At 46.5% G+C, this 18,888-nt stretch overlaps 1 protein-coding gene across 1 annotated transcript in view; it reads right to left on the bottom strand.

Moving 5' to 3' along the window:
• Positions 1 to 18,888, bottom strand: part of LOXL2 (lysyl oxidase like 2) — an 85,324-nt gene that overhangs the window by 53,194 nt on the left and 13,242 nt on the right. The window contains exons 2-3 of the mRNA XM_063086760.1: positions 8,051 to 8,487; positions 1,875 to 2,050 (exon numbers count right to left, since the gene is read on the bottom strand). Of these exons, the coding sequence (XP_062942830.1) occupies positions 1,875 to 2,050; positions 8,051 to 8,405 (531 nt within the window). The 5' untranslated portion in view covers positions 8,406 to 8,487. The remainder of the gene's footprint in view (positions 1 to 1,874; positions 2,051 to 8,050; positions 8,488 to 18,888) is intronic.

Genomic DNA, 18,888 nt, shown 5'->3' with positions numbered 1-18,888 from the left:
CTGTTCTCGTTAGGGACCTAGAATTATATCTACTGGGTATTACAATGAAGAAGATACAGCCCCTGCCCTCTAGGAGCTTCCAATCTCTTTGGAGAGATGGGACACATGTCGGTGGGTGCTAATTATTCCATGAGGGTATACAGAGCAGAGATGGGAAGATTTGTGAAACTGGGCTAAACAAGCCCATCTTCCCAATCATAAGCTTCATGCTGAATCAAAGTTGTCATCAGTAACTGGGACACTAAATGAAGTACATCTACTCTAGAACAAACTCTCTAGTTATCTCAAATAAAATAGCAGCAGAAGTAGTCACATCGTGACAGCTGAGAGAAGGCTGGAAATCCTTTGCATGAAATCCATTATAATACAGGCTTGGATGGGTTCCTAGCATATTTGGTGTGCTCTAGGAACACGTGAGGAAAGAGTTGGAGAGTGTGAGTCATGAGAGGAAAACCTAGAGACCACAATCGGGGGAGGACATCCACTGGCGCCCAAATAGGTCAATTTTAAGTCACTTTTAGTCAGCACTAGTGCTGGGGTCAGCTGGAGGCCAAAGCACCGTGAAGGCTCCTTGGCCTGGATTCATGGCGGATCCCACAGCCCCTTGGAGGGGATATCCAACATGTTCCTTGAGGATGGGACTCTCAGCTGCTGACTCTTCCTGTCCTAAGCCCCACATACTGTGCATGTAAGAGTAGTGCAATAATAGTGCTTGTTAATCCAGTTGCTTGGACAAAGAGCATGATGAAAAACTACATCTGAAATTAGGCATAGATGTAGAAGAAGGGTCACAAGTATGTTTGGCCATTTCTAAATGATGATTTGGTCAGTCTGGCAACATTGGAATCATCTGCAGGAGCTTAAAGTAACTATAATAGTAATTATAATAACCTGACCCCAGAGTGGGAGACTCTGATTCAGCAGATCAGGGGTGAGGGCCCAGAGTCTGCATTGTTTGAGTGATTCTGATCCTCAGCTAGATTTGGGGACATCTGTCCAGCAGTTGCCAGCCTCTATAATCGCCCTTCTCTATTCATGCCCTGTGTAATCTCCCCCCACACTGTACCAGGCTTGGTCTGTGTGACCAATAGAATACAGCAGAGATGACATTATGTCACTTCTGAGATTAGGTTACAAACAATGGTGGCTTCCATCTTATGCTCCCTCTCTCACTGTCCTTTGGATCCCTCTTCTAGGGTAGGAAAACAACCATGTCTCAAGGACACTCAGGCAGCCTGTGGAGAGGCCACATAAAGAGGAACAGAGGGATCCAGCCAATAGCAGGCAAGAAACTAAAGCCTGTCAGTGACTGTGTGAGTCAGCTCAAGACAGAAGCCTCCACCCCAACTACAGCCCTGCTGCAACTTCCCAAGAGACTCCAAGCAGGATCAAGCAGCCAAGCTGCTCCTGAATTCCTGCCCTCAGAAACTGGGAGATAATAAGTGTTCATTGTTCTGAGCTGCAAAATTTGGGGCAATTTGTTACACAGCAATTGACAACTAATACATTTTCTTTACCCAAAGGGTGAGCTCCTGAACACAGCACAGAAAGCATTTCATGCCCACATTTCCAGCTCCAGTTCACACTGCTCCCATGTTCACACCTTATTCTTGAGTGTCTCATCCCCGGTATACCCCAATCTGCACCTCCACACCTCAGAGCCTTTGCCCACGTTGTTTTTTGTGCCTGGAATGCCCTTTCTCTATGGATGGGATCCCCTTCTCCAGAGATCCTTAAATAAACTGCCCTTGCACCAAATCCAGTTGGGTTACGTCCCCCTCCTCACAGCTTAAACACACTTCTTAAGATCGGTAGGCAAGAAGCGAGTTACACGGAAGGAGAAAAATGTTCACAGGAAGGAACAGATGACTTGCCTCAATCTGGTTGATCAAGGAATTGTCAAATTTGAACCCAGGAATCCTTTTGTCACTGCAGACCACGCCGACATCTTCTGTGTGCTTGCAGTCAGTGACGCCCCAGCCATTGGAGGGGCAGGCTGCCAGAGTCGCCTCCTTGCCAGTGCAGTGGACATTATCCAACCAGATGGGCCCTGAAGGAGGCAGAGAAGAGAGAAACTGAGCTCCACATCAGTGCAGGTTTGAATCTTTGGGGTCACCAGTGTCTGACACAGAAAGAGAATTTTTCTCTCCTTTTGGCAGTTGAGCGTGGCCATTAGTTGATTTTTATTATGTTAAGATATTGCGTATGGTTCCAGACTATCTGGATTTCCTTGCCAGAGTAGGCAGCTGCTGTGTTTGGGGGATGTGTTAGATTGAACATCATTAGGATAGGAATCAGATTTAAGCCCAGAAGTCACGTGGTATAGAGGAAAGAGTGGGGGCCTTTGGGTGCTAAGGTGGGTTTAGATTCTGGCTCAGCCACTTAGCTGTCTAACTTTGGTTGAAGCCCCTTTCACTCAACAGTAAAGTGAGGATAACGAGGACACTTGAACTGAGGAGGTGTGAGCAGCTTAGAGATAACACATGGCACATGTCTAGTTAGGGCTGGCCCCTAGTCACTCCAGAATGGTAACCATGATGATGATGATGATTTTAGTCTGACTATGGCACATGCCAGCCTCACCTTCCACCTGCAGCAGAGGCTGAACTCTGACCCTGCAAGGAATGGCTGTACTATCCTGCAATTGAGGGTTTGCAGTTTTTAAGGCATGTTCACATATGTATGAATATTACCTTCCTGGTCTTTCTATTCCTCAGGGGAGAGGGTGAGGTGGCATGAATATTCCCACTTCACAGATGCTGAGCTCAGGTTCAGAGAGGCCAACACCTCAGTGCCAGGCCACCTGAGGTCTGGACAGCTGGGCCTCAATTCCCCTCTGGTGCTCTTCTCACATCTTGACCTTCCCATCACTGACTCAGAGATGGCCCACCTACACTAACCCGCAGACCCATGGACCTCTGCTCACCACCTGTCCTTTCGCCTCACTTGCACTAAGTCGAGAATTCAATGTGCAAAGTGTGAGAGGGTTAACTACGAGATACCACCTCGCACCATCAGGATGGCTACTATCAAAAAACCAGAAAATCACAAGTGTTGGTGGAGAAATTAGAACCTTTGTGCCCTGCTAGTGGGAGTATAAAATGGTGTAGCTGCTATAAAGAATGATACAGTGGTTCTTCAAAAAATTAAAAAGAGAACTACCATATGATCCGGCAATGGAAAGCAGGATCTTGGAAAGGTATCTGTACACCTGTGTTGATAGCAGCATTCTTCACAATAGCCAAGAGGGGGAAACCACTCGAGTGTTCATTGACAAATGGTGGTCTACACATGCAAGGGAATATTATTCAGCCCTAAAAAGTAAGGAAATTCTGAAACATACTACAACATGGATGAAGCATAAAGACATCATGCTAAATGAAATAAGCCGATCACAAAAGACAGATACTGTATAATTCCAGTTATGTGAGGTATCTAGAGAAGCCATATTCAAGGACACAGCAAGTATGATGGTAGTTGCCAGGGGCTGGGGATAGAGGGGAAGCGGGGTGGTTGTTGCATAGGGACAGCGTGTCAGTTCTGCAGGATGGAAAATTCTGGAGATCGGTTGCACAGCAGTGTAAATAGACTTAACACTACTGAACTGTACCCTTAAAAATGGTTACAAAAGTAAATTTTATACTATGTGTATTTTACCACAATTAAAAATAAAAATTGAAAAAGTGATGGAGGGTTTTCAATTATTGATTTTTTTATAAGTGCCACTACAAAATGAAAGAAAACAAAACCAAAGCTCTCATTTTGCTTGTGGCTCCTTCTAGGAGTCTACAGAACAGCAGAGTCACACAAAGCTGGGTTCACATGCCGTCTGCCACTCTCTTGGGCACCGTGTGCTGGGGTCAGTTACTCAGCCAAGCCTGTGTCCCATTTCAAAAGTGGAACAATGATGCCCACAAGAAGGTTGCCATGGAGATTCAAGGAGGTAATGCCCAGGACATGTTCAACCTCCCTTTCCCCTTTCTTCTTCCAGGAAAAAGTCAGAAAAGCAATGAATTCTACTGCTTCCATGATGTGAGGAAAAAGCAGATAGAACATTCCCATTGTAGGGATTAGAAAACCAAGGAGGGAAGCTGAGGCTCTTTAAGGTCAGGGAGGACATGGGGCCACCAGTCTCCTGACTTCCAGGCCCCACTGAAATGTGTCTGCTCCCCTCACCGGTTGGTAGGGTTCAAATGAGCGCGTCTTGGATGTACGGTGGGGGACAAAGAGCTTATTGAAAACATCTGGGCTGAAGCTTTCCAACTGGTTTCTTAATTTGGCCTGCTTTCCGAGCCGTCAAGCTCCACTGAAACATATGCTCCTTAATCGATGGCTGTTTCAACAACAAACCGATGTTTGTCTTACTAAGTGCTAGCAACGGAAAAGACCCTCCACATTTTAAGCGGGGCCTCTTCCTTGGAATGTTCTGTAGCAAAGCTGCTGAAGGGACAAAGATGGGGAAAAAAGAAGCAGCGCTCTTATTCCATCTGCAGAGAAACCACCCGCTAAGGGACTGGAAGTGGGCCAGCCAGTGCACCATTAAAGGAACTGGGAAGAGCTGCAGAACGGAGATCCTGTGGGTAGCATTAGAAATTAGCACCTGGGGTACTAGATGAAGCTAAGTTACCCCAAAGAGCTGCCCTCTTACGGACCTACAATGGACCCCCCATAATCTTATCCTTTGCATATGCTTGGTCAATTCTTTTTTCTTAGGTGGCAGATATGTACCTTTGTACTTAGCCCAAGACTCTATCGCCATGCACAAATTTGCCCTGATTTCATGACAATGTTTTGGTTTATTTTTTTTCCCCCATACACTTAATGCTCATCACCTAGACTGTCCCGATCACCATGCAACCAGCTCCTGGGTCTGCCTGCTGGAAGGCAGAGTGGTTCTAGACACAGCCCAATAGATGCCACGTCAGAGCTGCCAGAAAAGCACCACCTGGGGCACAGATGAGGCTCAGACTTTAGAAACAAAAAAGCCATTCAGTCAGAAAAAAAATTTCATCTTACTCTTTCTACCCATTTATTCTAAGAAATGTCTGTCCTAATGAAAGAAGAGATGTATAAACAACAGATCACCTGAAGATAAAGATCATAAATGAAATTCAGTGTGAATGCCAGAGCCTCTCAGCTCCGTCGGGACAATGGAAATTGTTCAATTTAGACCCTGTGGGACCCCACTGTGGCTGTCGCTGGCTCTGTCACTCTGACCTAAAGAATAGGGGTTGTGGTTGGGAACAGGCTCAGCCTTCTGATTCTGAAGACAAGTAAAGGAGAAGAGCCACCTTAGGTGTAGGTTGCTGTGAGTCCCACCCAGAGAGCAAGGAATTGGAACTCTCTAACCGGGCCCATGGTTTACCTGTGCTCAGAGATGCTTCTGGAGAAGAGACCTGTTGACCGGCCAGGCTGGAAACCCCAGGAGGTCCTGGTGTTCCCCTGGCTTCGTGACTACAGCCTGATGTCAGAGGAGTTTGAGGACCCTTGGAGGGGTGGCCTCCCATGGCCTTTCCAGCTCATGTGCAGAGCCTGCTCCCACCAGAGCACACCCAGAGCACTGGCCACGTTCTGTGGGCGCTATACCAATTACTGTTTTGCCAACTCTTTATTATAGTCTCCCAAATCAAAATAAATCAGTCAGCTAATATTCACTGAGTGCACACCGTGTACCTAGTGCTAAAAAAACCTTGATGGATGCTGATGAAATCCAAATACATTTATATTTAAGATGCTTCTCATGACATAAACCAAGTACCGCTTTATACAGACAGTGTAATTGTTAAAGCCCTGGACACAAGCCAGTGTTCACTTTTTTTTAGCATCTGTTTTTCCCTGTCCTCTCTTTGATATGGCTCCTGTCAAAACCCTTGATAGTTTCACTCTCTACACAGAAGATCTTTCCAGTCCTCCTGGCCTCTTAGTTATTACACCTCCTCCCTGCAGAGACTTTCCCCCACCCTACTGCAGCTGCTCTCCATGGTCACAGCTCAGATGTTGTCATTAGCAATAAATGTGCCCCTCCTCAGTCTCCACTGCAGTCCTCTTGCTCTGCATCCCACCTCCTCCCATCTTTCTACAAACTCTTTCTAGTTTCCAGTCTCAGCACAGACTCACAACCCATTGGTCCTAGGAGCTTTGCACAGTCCTTCAACTCCTCTGTCACTTTTCTCCCTACCCAGCATGGACTCCATGGACCATGATTTCAATCCTTCCCTTTCATATCCTCTCTACACCCTTGAACTTTCTGCCCTTCATCATTCTTGGATGAAAAATTCCACCCAGGTGTGTACCTGGGTGGGACACACCTCTCCAGCTACCTCATGCCTGCTCCTGATGGGGCAAAACCACAGCCACCTTGTCTGATGACAGGTGAATTTTCAATGTGGGTAGAAAGAAAATAACATTATCACTGGAAAAAATCCCCCACGCTTGCAAAGTGCTTGTTATAAAATAATGTGGATTGGAGAGCCTGGAATAGAAAACAAGAATCTGATGTTACCTCTGGATTGCTCAGCTAGCAGAATAAACAGATGTGGAGGTATGGAGGAGTTTTTAAAAGAAGGCAGCAAATGGGCTCTAACAGCGCAGCATTTGCTAACTCATCTCTGCTGCTTTGGCTTGTATCACTGCTAAGGAACCCAGGGGGAGCTTCTGAAAACATGATACTGTAAGTGCCGTCTCTTGATCCAGTTTCTCCAACAGGAAATTTCCCATTGCACGGAGGTGACATATGCATGAGATGGTACTTCCTTTCTCCTATAATTCTAGAATAACAGAAAGGAGGGTTGGAAGGGAGCCGAACAGTTATTTATTCAGTGACTCCCAAGCCTTGCTAAATGTGCAACCACTTCGCAGTCTTCCAAAAGCTACAGAGTCCCGGGCTGCCGCCCAGACCTCCTGCATCAGAATATCATAGCTTGAGGTCTGAAATATTCTGTATGTTTAAGCCCCCTAGGGTGATTCTTACACAGTGAGCGTGGCATTGGCCGATTAGTCCAGGGTGGGAGTGTGGGCCCCTCTGCTTTAGTCCAGCAGCCAGACCCAGGTGAGGCCTGTGAAGCAGCTCAGCCCGGTGGAGTAGCTGCCTTGGCTTTGTCAGCTCAAGGATGGGCAACTAACTCTTAGCTCCGGGAATTCTTTTCTTTAAAATAATGCCCTTCACCCTTATCTACTTTCCCTTTGGAAACACAGACTATCAGAGTTTCAAGAGTTCTTGGGTAGCACAACTTCCAGATGGGGAAACTGAGGCCAAAGAGGACACATGTCTTCCTATAAAGCATATAGTTAATTAGATAAGCCCCAGGACTGAGCTCAAGATTTGGGGCTCCAAGATCTATCCTCCCTCAAAGCTCTTACAACAATTAAAAAAAAATAATAATTGATTTGATTTGTACCTAACGGCAGAGGAAAATTTAGGCCAGCCAAAGATTAAAAACCCAAAGCAACTCTGTCCCCATTGTGACTAAGCCCACCATATCTTATGACTGTTAAAACAATGAACTCAGCACCAAGGTCAAGGGTTAGGTTCCCCATAGTGGCCAGATGCCAAAACAAACAAAACCCCTGACTAACTCTACAGAGGAGGAGGTGTTAGGAGATGGGGAATGCTAGCATGTGGGGAGCCTTCGTGAGAAAGTGCAGAAGGCACTCCTCTCGGGGGAGGGGTTTGGAATAAGACGCAATCAGTCTGGCTGATGCAGCCCCCAGGCAGGGCCTACATGGTCTGGAGGCGTGATTTCACACCTACCCAGAGCCACCAACTATCCTGGTTTGCCTGGAACTGAGAGGTTTCCCAGAATGTGAGACTTTCCATGCTCAAAGCAGGAATGTCCCAGGCAAATCAAGATGGTTGGCCACTGTGCTCCTCCCCAGGTCCCCTCCCTTCCCACCTTCCTGCAGCGCACAGGAGGTTGCACTAGCTGGAGTGTCATCGGTAATTCACATCTGACAGTAATTACAGCTTCCTTTACCAGGCTAACCTCATGGAAGATGGCTCCAGGTCTTGCCAGGGGACAGAGCACTCAGTTCCAAGCACAGAGCGTCTTACCTTCGCCCTTGCCATAGGAGGAGCTGGCGGTCCAGGTCTTGGCCTCCACGTAGCCCAGCTCCCGGCAGACGACGTGGGCGGCGTGGATGGAGAAGTCGTCGTCACACACGGTGCCCCACTGGCCGTCGTAGTACACCTCCACTCGGCCCTCGCTGTGCTTCCTCTTCTGCCCTGCCAGGCGCAGCTGGATCTTGGCGACATCAGAGGGCACCTGAGGCTGGTGATACTCGGGGGCCGGTTGCTGGAAGTACTCGGGGTAGTAGTGCCAGCTCTCGTACTGGGCCAGGCTCAGGGAGGGCAGGAGGGCCAGCACCACCACACAGCCGCACAGGCAGGCATCCAGAGGCCTCTCCATCCCTGTCCTCAGCAGGAGGATCCCAGGGATGGGACCCCGGAGCAGTCAGGAGCGACACAGAGCGTGGAGCAGCAGGAGCTTCCTGGGAGAGAGAAGAAACATGTTAGGACAGGATGGAGGGGTACAGAGACCCACAGAACGCCACGCAGGTCTAGGGGTCCCCACCTCTTTTGCCCCCACTTTCCTGTATCTCTAAAATGTTTTTTTGGTAGGGTTGCTCCTGGCAGGAAACAGCACACTTACACTTAATTTGAAGAGAGTTTATAAAAAGACTGTCTAGGGAGATGTGGGCAGAGTTCAGGGGAACTGACTGAGGATGGGGTAATGCCCCAGAGGGGAGCTGCTACCACCCTAGGCTGGAAGGACTTCCCAGGGGAGGGAGTGCGGACTGAAACTGAGAGGGGCTGCATTGAGAGGGCGACTTGTAGGGGCTGTGGCAGTCACTGAAGGGTCTCAGAGCCAACATACTGCAACCAGCGGGGGGGGGGGGGGGGGGCTGGGGACTATAAACACCTGACCTCACTCTCTACCTGTCTTCTAATCTCTTCCTGGTGCCTCCTGTTGTTCAAACCCTATCCCACCCAACAGGACCCAGAGCCGAGGGTGAGGGAGCCTGGTGGAGAAGCCTGCACAGGTGGCCTCCTGGGGACCACCAGGACTGTGGGAAGCAGGCAGCAGGTTTGTAGGGGCAAGCACAGGATATTGGGCACACTTTTCCTCTTCCTCCCCACCTCTTACAGCTTCTCATTCTCCAAGGCCTGGCTCAGATCCCACTGCCTCCAGGCAACATCCCTGCTGAACCAGCCCCAGGGATCTCTCCCGCCAAGACAGGTTTATGACCTAAACACTCTTCTGACCCTTCCAGGTACTCTCACATCCCCAATTCAGTTATAGACTTCTAAGGGCAGACCTGCAGCAGGAAGCCCACACAGAGTCCTCCACAGGATCTCCAGTTCTCCTCTGTAAGGGACACTCCTCCCCTTGGACCTTAGCTGACCAGACAGACGTGGCCTCTTCAAGGTACCATGAGTGACGCTCTGAGTCTGTCCTGGCTCATGGGCTGCTTTTCTGTCCGTGCACACAGCTAGACCCTCCTCCAGTCTGCTTTCAGGCTCCAGGCCTTCAGACACACCAGCAGTCGCCCACTAAGCTCCTGATCTTATTGTGTCTTGTGCTCTGGACCGCAGGATGGGTGAGTCGACCACATGAGGAGGTCAGTGCAAAGCCCCTCAAACTGCTCTTAGACAGGGCTTGCCTGTAGTTGAGCTGCAGTTTCTGCAAGCAGCAGCCTCTGAGAGCAGTCCTGAGGCAGGTGTCACCCTCGGAGAAGCCAACGATGCCCTGGTGACAATTCCCTTTCTTTTCATAGTGTCTGTCCCTTGGGGGTGCAGGGGCTGGCTGAGACCAGCCTGCTCTTAGCTCAGAGGGGAGGCATTAAGCTCTACGTGACAAACAGGAGGGGGGCCGAGGGGCCTGTCATCAGGCCAGGGAGGGCAGGTCAACAGAGCAGGGATGAATGAGCACAGACTCTGGAGCCAGATGGTCTCAATTTGAATCCTCATTCCGGCACTGACTAGTTATGCAACCTTGGGCAAAATACTTCATTTTCTGTGCTCCAGTTATCTCATCTATAAAATGGGAATTACAATCATATCTAGCTCACTTAATTGTTTGAAGGTTAAATGAATGGTACCTTATAAGCATTAGAGAAACATTTGCAAAATGAAAACGTTTAAATGCTCAAGGTTGTAGTCACCATACTCAATGGAGCCTCCCAGTAAGAATTCCATAGTGAGGTCATGTGGCAAGAAACCTCATGTGCCTTGGTCCTTCCATAATTCAGAGAGAGGGCAGACTGCCTTAGAAGACTGCAGGTGTGTCTCATGGAGGAGGAAGTAGATCAGGATGCAGGGTCCCAAAGGGCAAGCCAGGATGAACAGGTAGAAGCTAAAGAGTACGTAATACCTTTTAACCACATGAGGAGGACCAGGCCAGTCGTACTGCTCTGTTCATGGCACGTAACCACCAAGGAAGGCCTAGATAACTTTTCCGTAGTTGGAGCTGCCCAGAGTTGCCTGTGAAGGCATGATCTGTCTTGGAACAAGGCAGTTCCGTGTCTGTCAAGGTGGTTGGCAATACCCGGTGCCCCATGGTGGGTGCTGGGGCAAAGATGTCAGTGCTCAGGAGATAGTCAGAACTGAGGACCTTCTGGTGTCACCAGATACCCAGTGGTCCTCATCCTGTGACTCACAAGCAAGGCCAGAATGTGGTGGGGTGGGAGTTCCTGCAACAGCCTCCTTCAGACCACAGCCTGACAAACTGGTAACGTGGCTCTGAGAGACACAGTGTCCTGACCACACTGCATTCCCATCAAAGCACATGTGCGTCCACAAATGCATCTACGTCTCAAGAACTTTGGGGAGCAGAGGAGGTTGGTCTTAGGAGTCTCACTTTATAAGGGAGAAGATCAAGAACCAGAGAGGATTAGAGACTTGACCAAAGTTGCACAGTTAGTGCAGGCAAAGCCAGAGCTGGTCACTCCCAAGCTACAAAAACGTCGCCAATATCCATTGCATATAAAAAAAATGTCCACATTTAGACAGGGATACAACTTGGCACATTCCTACATTCCTGGCTTCGTTCCACCTTCTTGTCTCTCCCTTCCCTCACTCCATCACTTCTTGCATCACACATCCAATCATATCAGCCTGTCCTTGGCTTAAGTTTTACCACCTAGAGCGACGGGCCTTCATCCCCCTCCCTCCAAATAGCATATGTCACAATCCTTCTCATTCTTCAGAGACACCTTCCCAGGTCCTCCCAACCAGAACGAGTGTCTGACTCACTTTAAAATCGCATTTTGCTGTGTTTTACACTTTGTCATGCCTGGCTCTACCACCCGACCCTCAGCCCCAAGGGACAGAAACCCTCTGTTATTGCTGCACAGGAACACATCTGTTTCTGAATAAGGCAGACCAGCTTGTATTAGATGAAACTTCCTGCCAAGAACTAGAAAAGGTAAATCAAACACTAAAAAAAAAACAACTTTGAAGACACTGGAAAACACTGAGGCAGCGAGGACTCAAAGAACCAAGAATCCAGAGAGAGAGGAAGTGCAGAGAGCAGAGGCTCACGTTTATCTCTGCTTTTACCCCTGTAAGGCACTTGCCAATTCCAAGGCCTGATGTTGAATTTAGGAACGTTTTTTCTTTTCTACTCTGCCTCTTTATCTTCATCTTACGAAAATTAAAGACAGAAGGTCAGTGACTTGCCAAAGGTCACGCTGAGTCATTACAAACAGCTAACATTACAAAGTGCCCCCTGTGTGCAGGCAACGTTCTCAATGCTGTAGTGTTTTAATTCACTTGATGCAGCAGGCACCATTATTGTCCCCAGGAGGAAACTGAGGCTCAGAGAGTTTTGGTGAGTTGCCTAAGGTTGCAGTGATGGTAGGTGTTAAGTGAGATCTGAATGCGCGTGGCCAGTGGCCAGGGCTGTGTCCCTCACCATGATGTGGTACTGCCTGCCGCCCAGTACTCCCCACCCTCCCCTCTCACAAGGGCTTCAGAAGCTTCCAGATCCTCTAATCCTGTCCCAGAAATAAATGAAAAAAATATGTAGCCTTGCATTTTTTTTTTAAGTAAATCTCAATCTCTGGATTTGTATATCGGCAAGCAGCTCCACCCATGTCCCCAGATTCTCCAATCTGTGTGAATGCCAAGTGTTCAGTACTTAGGTCTTTACTAGAAAAGGGCTCCTGGATTTTTTTTGCTTCTTTTGTGGGCCTTCTTCTCCTTCCTCCTCTGGGGGATTGTAACATATTAGACCCAGCTGCTTCTTTCTTTTTTAAAAAATAACTTTCGTAAGGTTTTTTGTTCATTATTGTAAAAGTTATGCAAGCTGCTGATAAAATCTGGAAAATGCAAACAGTTAAAAGGAAGAAAACATGTAATACCACTGCTGGGGGTGACTGTGGCATCCACCCTTCCAATCTTTCTTCTGTGCATATTTCTTTTCTTTTTATTTTGGCAGCGGGAAAGTACAGAGATCAAACGCTGGACCTTGGTGTTTGTATGTCTTTCCTTTTAACAACTGGAGTAATTTCCCATCTATTGCTTTGCAAACTAGTTTTCACATTGAACAGCACAATGCAAACCTTATGCCTCACCGACTATTCTTTTATAAGATTTTTATTACATAGACTCAAGCATATGGATAACCTTAATCACATTTCTAAATTTTCCACTGCTATAAACATTGTTGAAATGCATATCCTCATAGCTGAAATGGTGTACAATCTTGGGATAAATTCCTAAAAGTGAAAATGCTGGGTCAAAGGGTATGTGAAAAGTCAACACTTTGGCAGAACTATATTAACTGCCTTCCAGAAAGTCTGTGCCAATTTACCTCTCTGCCAGCAGTATGTAGGTTTCCCCAACACCTTAAAAACTCTGGCTATGCCCATATTTTCAAACCTGCCTCCACCAGACAAGGAAAAAAGTGCATTTTGTCTTAACTACTTCCTTTTACTATCAGAGAAGTTGTGCTCCCTGCCCCCCATGCTTATTAAACACCTGTATTTCTTTTTTGGAGTGTCTTCCAGCTTTTTACCCCTTTTTCTATCAAGTTTTTCCTTATTGCTTTGTAAGATTCGTTTTTCACATTGGCATCCATCCAACCCTCAGGAGGGAAAAACTGTCAGGCATTCCTGGTGACCAGGGACTCCGAGCGGTGGGACCCTGGCTTCCCGGCAGCTTATTTAAAGTGGGTGGGGTAATAACAGGGAATGGATGGGTCAGAGGAGATCCCTCCTCATTCCCGGGAGAGGTGGTGGACGGGAGCAGGCAAACCACAGGCCCTGCCGATGGTGGACACAGCCACGATGTTATTTATAAAGAACACAGAGCCCACGAAGGAGCAGCAGGCAGAAGTCCTAGGATTATAGTTAGGTTGTCACAATGAGGGTAGGGGGGATCTATAACTCCCAGAAAGCTGTTTCCCCTTTTTTCAGTTTTTATTTCTATAAAATAGACACATCCCTTCTGATGAAATGCAATCAGCAAATGAGAGAGGTGGCAAAGCAAAGGAGAAACTCGATTGCCCTGTCTGCACTTCTTCCTCGGACGGGGAGCCCATCTCGGCCCACGCTGCCTTCCCCAATCCCAGCTCCATCATACGAAGCGGTTACTTTGATCAGCCTTCGTGTCTTGGGTCAATCCACAGTTGTGAGAACTCAGTGAGGAGAAGGGGTAATGGTCGGTACCCAAACCTCAAACAAGAAGAAATATTTCCCCTGCTTTTTGCCATCACAGTAAATAATGTCTTGTTTTACACACATGTTTCTTCCAGCAAAGGTCACTTCATTGCAGGTGGAAGATGCTGGTTTGTCACTGAACAATTAGAGGGTGTTGGGCTGGCTTTTGGCATCCCCTACAATAAAAGATTCCTCTGTGGATTTATGCTCCCAGAGAAGGTGGTAAATAAGGGTGATGATGGAGAAAAATATGCCCTCCCTTCTTTTCCTGCAAGAATGAAATGAAATTCTGCATGATCTTAGTGCCTGTGGTCCATGTCTTTCTTCAATTCCTTTCCATTCTTAGAATCATTATAAATTCTGCTGTGTAAGTGAAAAGTAATATTATTACACTTAATGAGTACTTAGCTGAGCACCTGTCATGTAACCAGTGTGAAGTTAGCTGCTGTGGGACAGATGGGGAAACAAGAAGCTCTCACTTCCTACCTCCCCATCTGGAATGTAAATTCTGTCCTCATAATTCTCCTATTGTCGCCTGGGTTGGTCCTGCCTTCCTATCTGGAATGGGAGAATTATAAGGAAAGAATTTAATCAGATAGTTGGGTCCACTTCATGGGAGTGTTAGGAGTGATGGGTCCAAGGTCTGTGTGAGCTGGAGCAAAACCAGAGGAGGTTAGAGCTAGGAAGGACCAGGAGGGCTGCTGGAAATGGGCAAGGCTGTGTCCAGGGAGAAAGAGCAGGGAATATAACTTGTTTTTCCTGGTTCCCAAATCCAGAAATCCTGCCACTACAGTGCAAAGGTCAGGAGAGGCTGTGGGAGGAGGATGGCCTTGAGTAGGTATGGGAAGGAGAATTAGCAGAAGGAAAGGTAGAGTAGTTTGAGGTAGAGGAGACAGTGTGATTGAAGCAGTGGACATGCAAACAAGCAGTCAGTGTGGGGGACGGAAAAGAGATGGTGTTGGAACACAGTGTCTGGAAGGTGCTGGGAAAGAAGGATGGATGGGCAGGAGGAGACCTCAGAGTCCTAAAGGCCATCTCAGCTCACTTTACAGATAAGAGAAATAGAGACTAAGAGTTTAACTGATCGGCCCAAAGGTCAATGGTTAGTGCCTGGCAGAGCCTGGTCTTGACCTGGGGTATCCTGGCTTCCAATTCTATCTCCTAGACCAGCTGCCCCTGTTTGTCTCTGTCTGTCCTCATTTTGTCTCTCAGCCAGGGTCTAAGTTCCTGGCTGAGATCAGCTTGCAGAAGACCTGGAAGCATCATGCTGGGTTCCAAGAAACAGTCTGGGCCAATGACAAGAGCTCAGCCCCTTAGTCCCTTCTGTGGCCTTAACAAGTCCCTGCCTCTCTTGGCCTCAAGCTCTTCTTCTGCATAATGAGAAGGTGGCTAGGACAGAGAAGGCAAGTGGATGTCAACTTGCATGTCAAATTCATCCAGCTGGTGTAACTTATGAGGTTCCAGTTTTCATCACAAAACATGTATAAAAAGGGGCTTCAAGGCAATGTACATTTGGGGATCTGGTGATTTTATCATGCAGGGGTGATCAATTCCACAGTGGTTTCTCCCAGCTATGGGTACAAAGACTTTCTTATTCTCTGCCTCTTTTATGTATTTATTTACCACCCTTTCTCCTCCCCACCCCACACCCTATTCTAAAAGCATGACCTCTACTTTTATACAGCATCCTGGACACCGCATAGGTTGGTAATGGAGGTGGGATTCTGTTAAAGAAAAGGTTATATTTTCCAAAGAACAAAACCTGTATTTATGGATTACTTGTACTATATCAACCAATGTGTGAAAAGTGCTTCACAAATATTAACTTGCACTGCCCAAGAGAAACGTAATGTGAGCCACATATGTAATTTGAAATTTTCTAGTAGCCACATTTTAAAAAGTAGAATGAAACAGGCGAAATTAATGTTGATGATATATTTTATTGAATGTAATATATCCCAAATTTTATCATTTCAATATATAATATGAAAATTATGGAGATATTTTACATTCACTTTTTGCATTGTCTTTTGAAATCTGGCATGTACTTCACACTCATGGCACATCTCAATTCCCACTAGCACACTGTGTAAATGTAGAAAACCCCCACACTTGTGTATACACTATGAAACTAACTTTGTATTCCCTTTGTAGCTAGCCCTTAGTGATTAACTCTGATTATATTGAAAGTAGCTGTCTATCACACTTGAAGATCCTACTTCCTCTCTCACCTGACACATCTCTCAAAGATAGCATCACGGAACAGAAACCAGATGAGACTTTGGCGTCATAGATAATGTCAGGAAGCAGCTGTCTGTCATGCTTGAAAACTCTGCACCCTGTCTCCCCAATACATTTACTTGTATAAACCCCAGCTCTCAGTTGATCAGGGAGGTAGTTGAGACTTTACCCTCTGTCTCCTGGTTGACGTCTTCCAAAATAAAAAGACTTTCCTTTAAGTTTTGTCTGGTGGGTGTGACTGGAAATCCTGTATCAGTGTGCACTTGGACCTACACAGGTCAGGGATTCCCCTGACTAAGTTGGCCTCTCTCACATCAGTTTATGGTGAAGGAGAATCCCACAAGACTTGTGCATTACTGCTGAAAGTGCTCCATGTGGTGGCTGCCTTCATGCACAACACAGCTTCCTACAGCCCTCTGAGCAAGGTACTATCAGCATCCCTACTTCCCTGAGGAAAAATCGAGGAACAGAAAGACTGTGTGATTTTCCTGTGGTAACACAGCTAAAAAGTGACCAAGTTGAGATTTGCACCTAGGCCAGCCAGATACCAGAGTTGACACCCGTTTTCACTAATCGTTATTATCCCTGTCTCTGAGACAAGCACGTTCTGGTACTGCTCAGTGACCGAGGTACTTGGAAAGTCCACTTTGGGTTAAAGGATTTGAGCTTCACTAAGAAATTTACTAAGATCCAAATGATTAAAAACAAACACAAAGAAAAGCTTGGATTTTAATTTGAATAAAACAAAAGAAAGAAAACCAAACAGAAGTGCTCTAATATCTTCTTTTTCTGATGCCTAAACATAAACAAATGTGGTAAGTTCTCCATCTACACTTCCATACATTTGAAGACATTTGCATTGATGGAAGACACAATTTCTCTTCTTCATACCTGCTGAATCAGTCCTTAATCAGAGAACTTTATTTCACAAAAGAAATCCAAAAGCTTGGTGAAGACACCTCTGTGATACCACAGTTGGGAGAATTTTTAGATGACAGGAAGATGTATTCTCAGCATTCACCTTTAGAGACCTCCAAGGATGTCCCTTAACATTGACAACCCAGGAAGAGTCTATGTCCCTGGAGCTGAGTCACCACACAACATGGCAATTCCCGGAGCATTCTCCACCCTGAATGCAGGCAGAGAGCATCTTCCAAATGGGTCAGTGGAACACAGGAGAAGCACGCCCCTCAACTCACACTGCCAAAGCAGGCTCGGGTTTCACCAGACGAAGGCCCACCTTGGGGATTATTCTGTTAAACCTCATCTGAGTGATGTCTAGAAACTGCTATAGCAGATGGTCTTAATTATTCACACGGCTGAGCCCAGGAGTGGGTCAAGGCAAGGTGCCTAAAGCCTGAAGTCTCTGATGGAGAGTGAGTGGCAGGAGAAAGTTGGCTGTGACTGTGGCTTATTAGAAAGTGGTAAATTGTCTCCCCAATTTTTCTCACTGGGCTCTTGACTAAGTGTTGAGGGCATTCTAACATTCAATTCAACCCCTTCCAGGATACAATTCACACAGTTGATAGTAACAAGAGACACTGTACCCCAAGCGGTTGTCTGAGAGAGACAGGGAAAGAACTCCTCCACGTCACTGGGACTGAGGGTCCGAGACATTCCTGATGAACATTGGATGGAATCAGCCACCTTCTCCGAGGCCTTGAGCACCTGCTGTGACAGGGAGCTGCACAATCTTCCTCCAGGAAAGCTGCATGCCCTGCCACCCCTACTGACACCAAGCAGCATGGACGAGTGGTTTAGAGTCACACAGAACCAGGTTCAAATTCCATTTCTACCACTAATTAGCTATTGGACCTCAGGCCCACTTAGATTTTCTGTCTCATTATTTCATCTATAAAATGAAAGCCACATGTACTAAAAAACAACTTTTTTAAAAGAGGAAACAAGGAACACTTACTTTTTGGGAACTGTTGTAAAAATCAAAGATCATGTTTCTTAAGTGCCTGGCTCACAGTAGGTGGTCAAAAAAATATCAGCAAATATATCTTGGTTCAAACAGGCACTGCTTACCAGATTTGGGTCAGGCTGTTCAAGCACCAACTACGGTTTTGGCTGATGTTAAGCTGCACAATGAAATTGGTTATATTTAATTCTGATCTTTGATTTCCCCAAGTGTTATTTGGGGAACTTGGAGATCCCCAGGAGGAGGCAAGGTAGTTCTTTCAGGATCCAGCTCTTAGAATAACTTACTTGAAAACTTGACGTGTACATTTGCTCCAAAGAATACACAATATTGAAGAAAACCTTTAATTATCTAAATAAGAAGGTGTTTTCATGTGTGCTATATAAACTAGGTTTGTGCTAACCTGTGCAGAGTCTAATGTGAGAGTGGGCTCCAGGGAGTGTGCAAATAAGACTTGCAAGCAGGGCTTTCTCAGCCAGTGGTTGTTGGTCTTGCTGGCAGTTGAGGATGAGGGTGGGATCAGAGAGAGATGAAGAGAGTCTAAACCTTGATCTTGCTCAGGGGTCTGAGTTGACTGTGAACAGTGCTCCTTTAAGTGTCCAACAAATACCACTCATTGGAGGACATCTTTAGTCCTGAAGCATCAGTTGCTCACCCCAGGACCTTCCCAGTACATTCTAGAATCCCTGATTTCTATGATCCCAGGAGCGGCACTGTACTGATAATGGGTGGATATGTGAAAATCCTTTATGAAGGCTTACTTAATTTTGTCCCAAAAGGCCTAGAGGAGAAAAAGGAGAAAACGTAGGACTGAAATTTCCAGTGTTCTTTTCTTAGACTACCATCTTGACAGCTGAGTCCACCTGCCTAGGAAAAACATGAAAAGCCTACTCCAAAAAATTGTGAGTATCAAGATTTTCTTGGGGCTACTCAAACTTCTTTTTCTTCCAAAAGCAATCCCTTTTGAATCTTTCTATCATCTTCCTGAAAAAGGTATTCTGTTGTAGAACTCACCTGCCTAACAATACTTTCTGAAAAGCTAAGTGGCTATTGGCTTCCGAAGT

The sequence above is a fragment of the Cynocephalus volans genome, chromosome 2 (assembly GCF_027409185.1).
Source record: "Cynocephalus volans isolate mCynVol1 chromosome 2, mCynVol1.pri, whole genome shotgun sequence".
Lineage (NCBI taxonomy): Eukaryota > Metazoa > Chordata > Mammalia > Dermoptera > Cynocephalidae > Cynocephalus > Cynocephalus volans.
The sequence above is the reverse complement of the archived record's forward strand: the minus strand, read 5'-3'. Positions and strand labels throughout refer to the sequence as shown.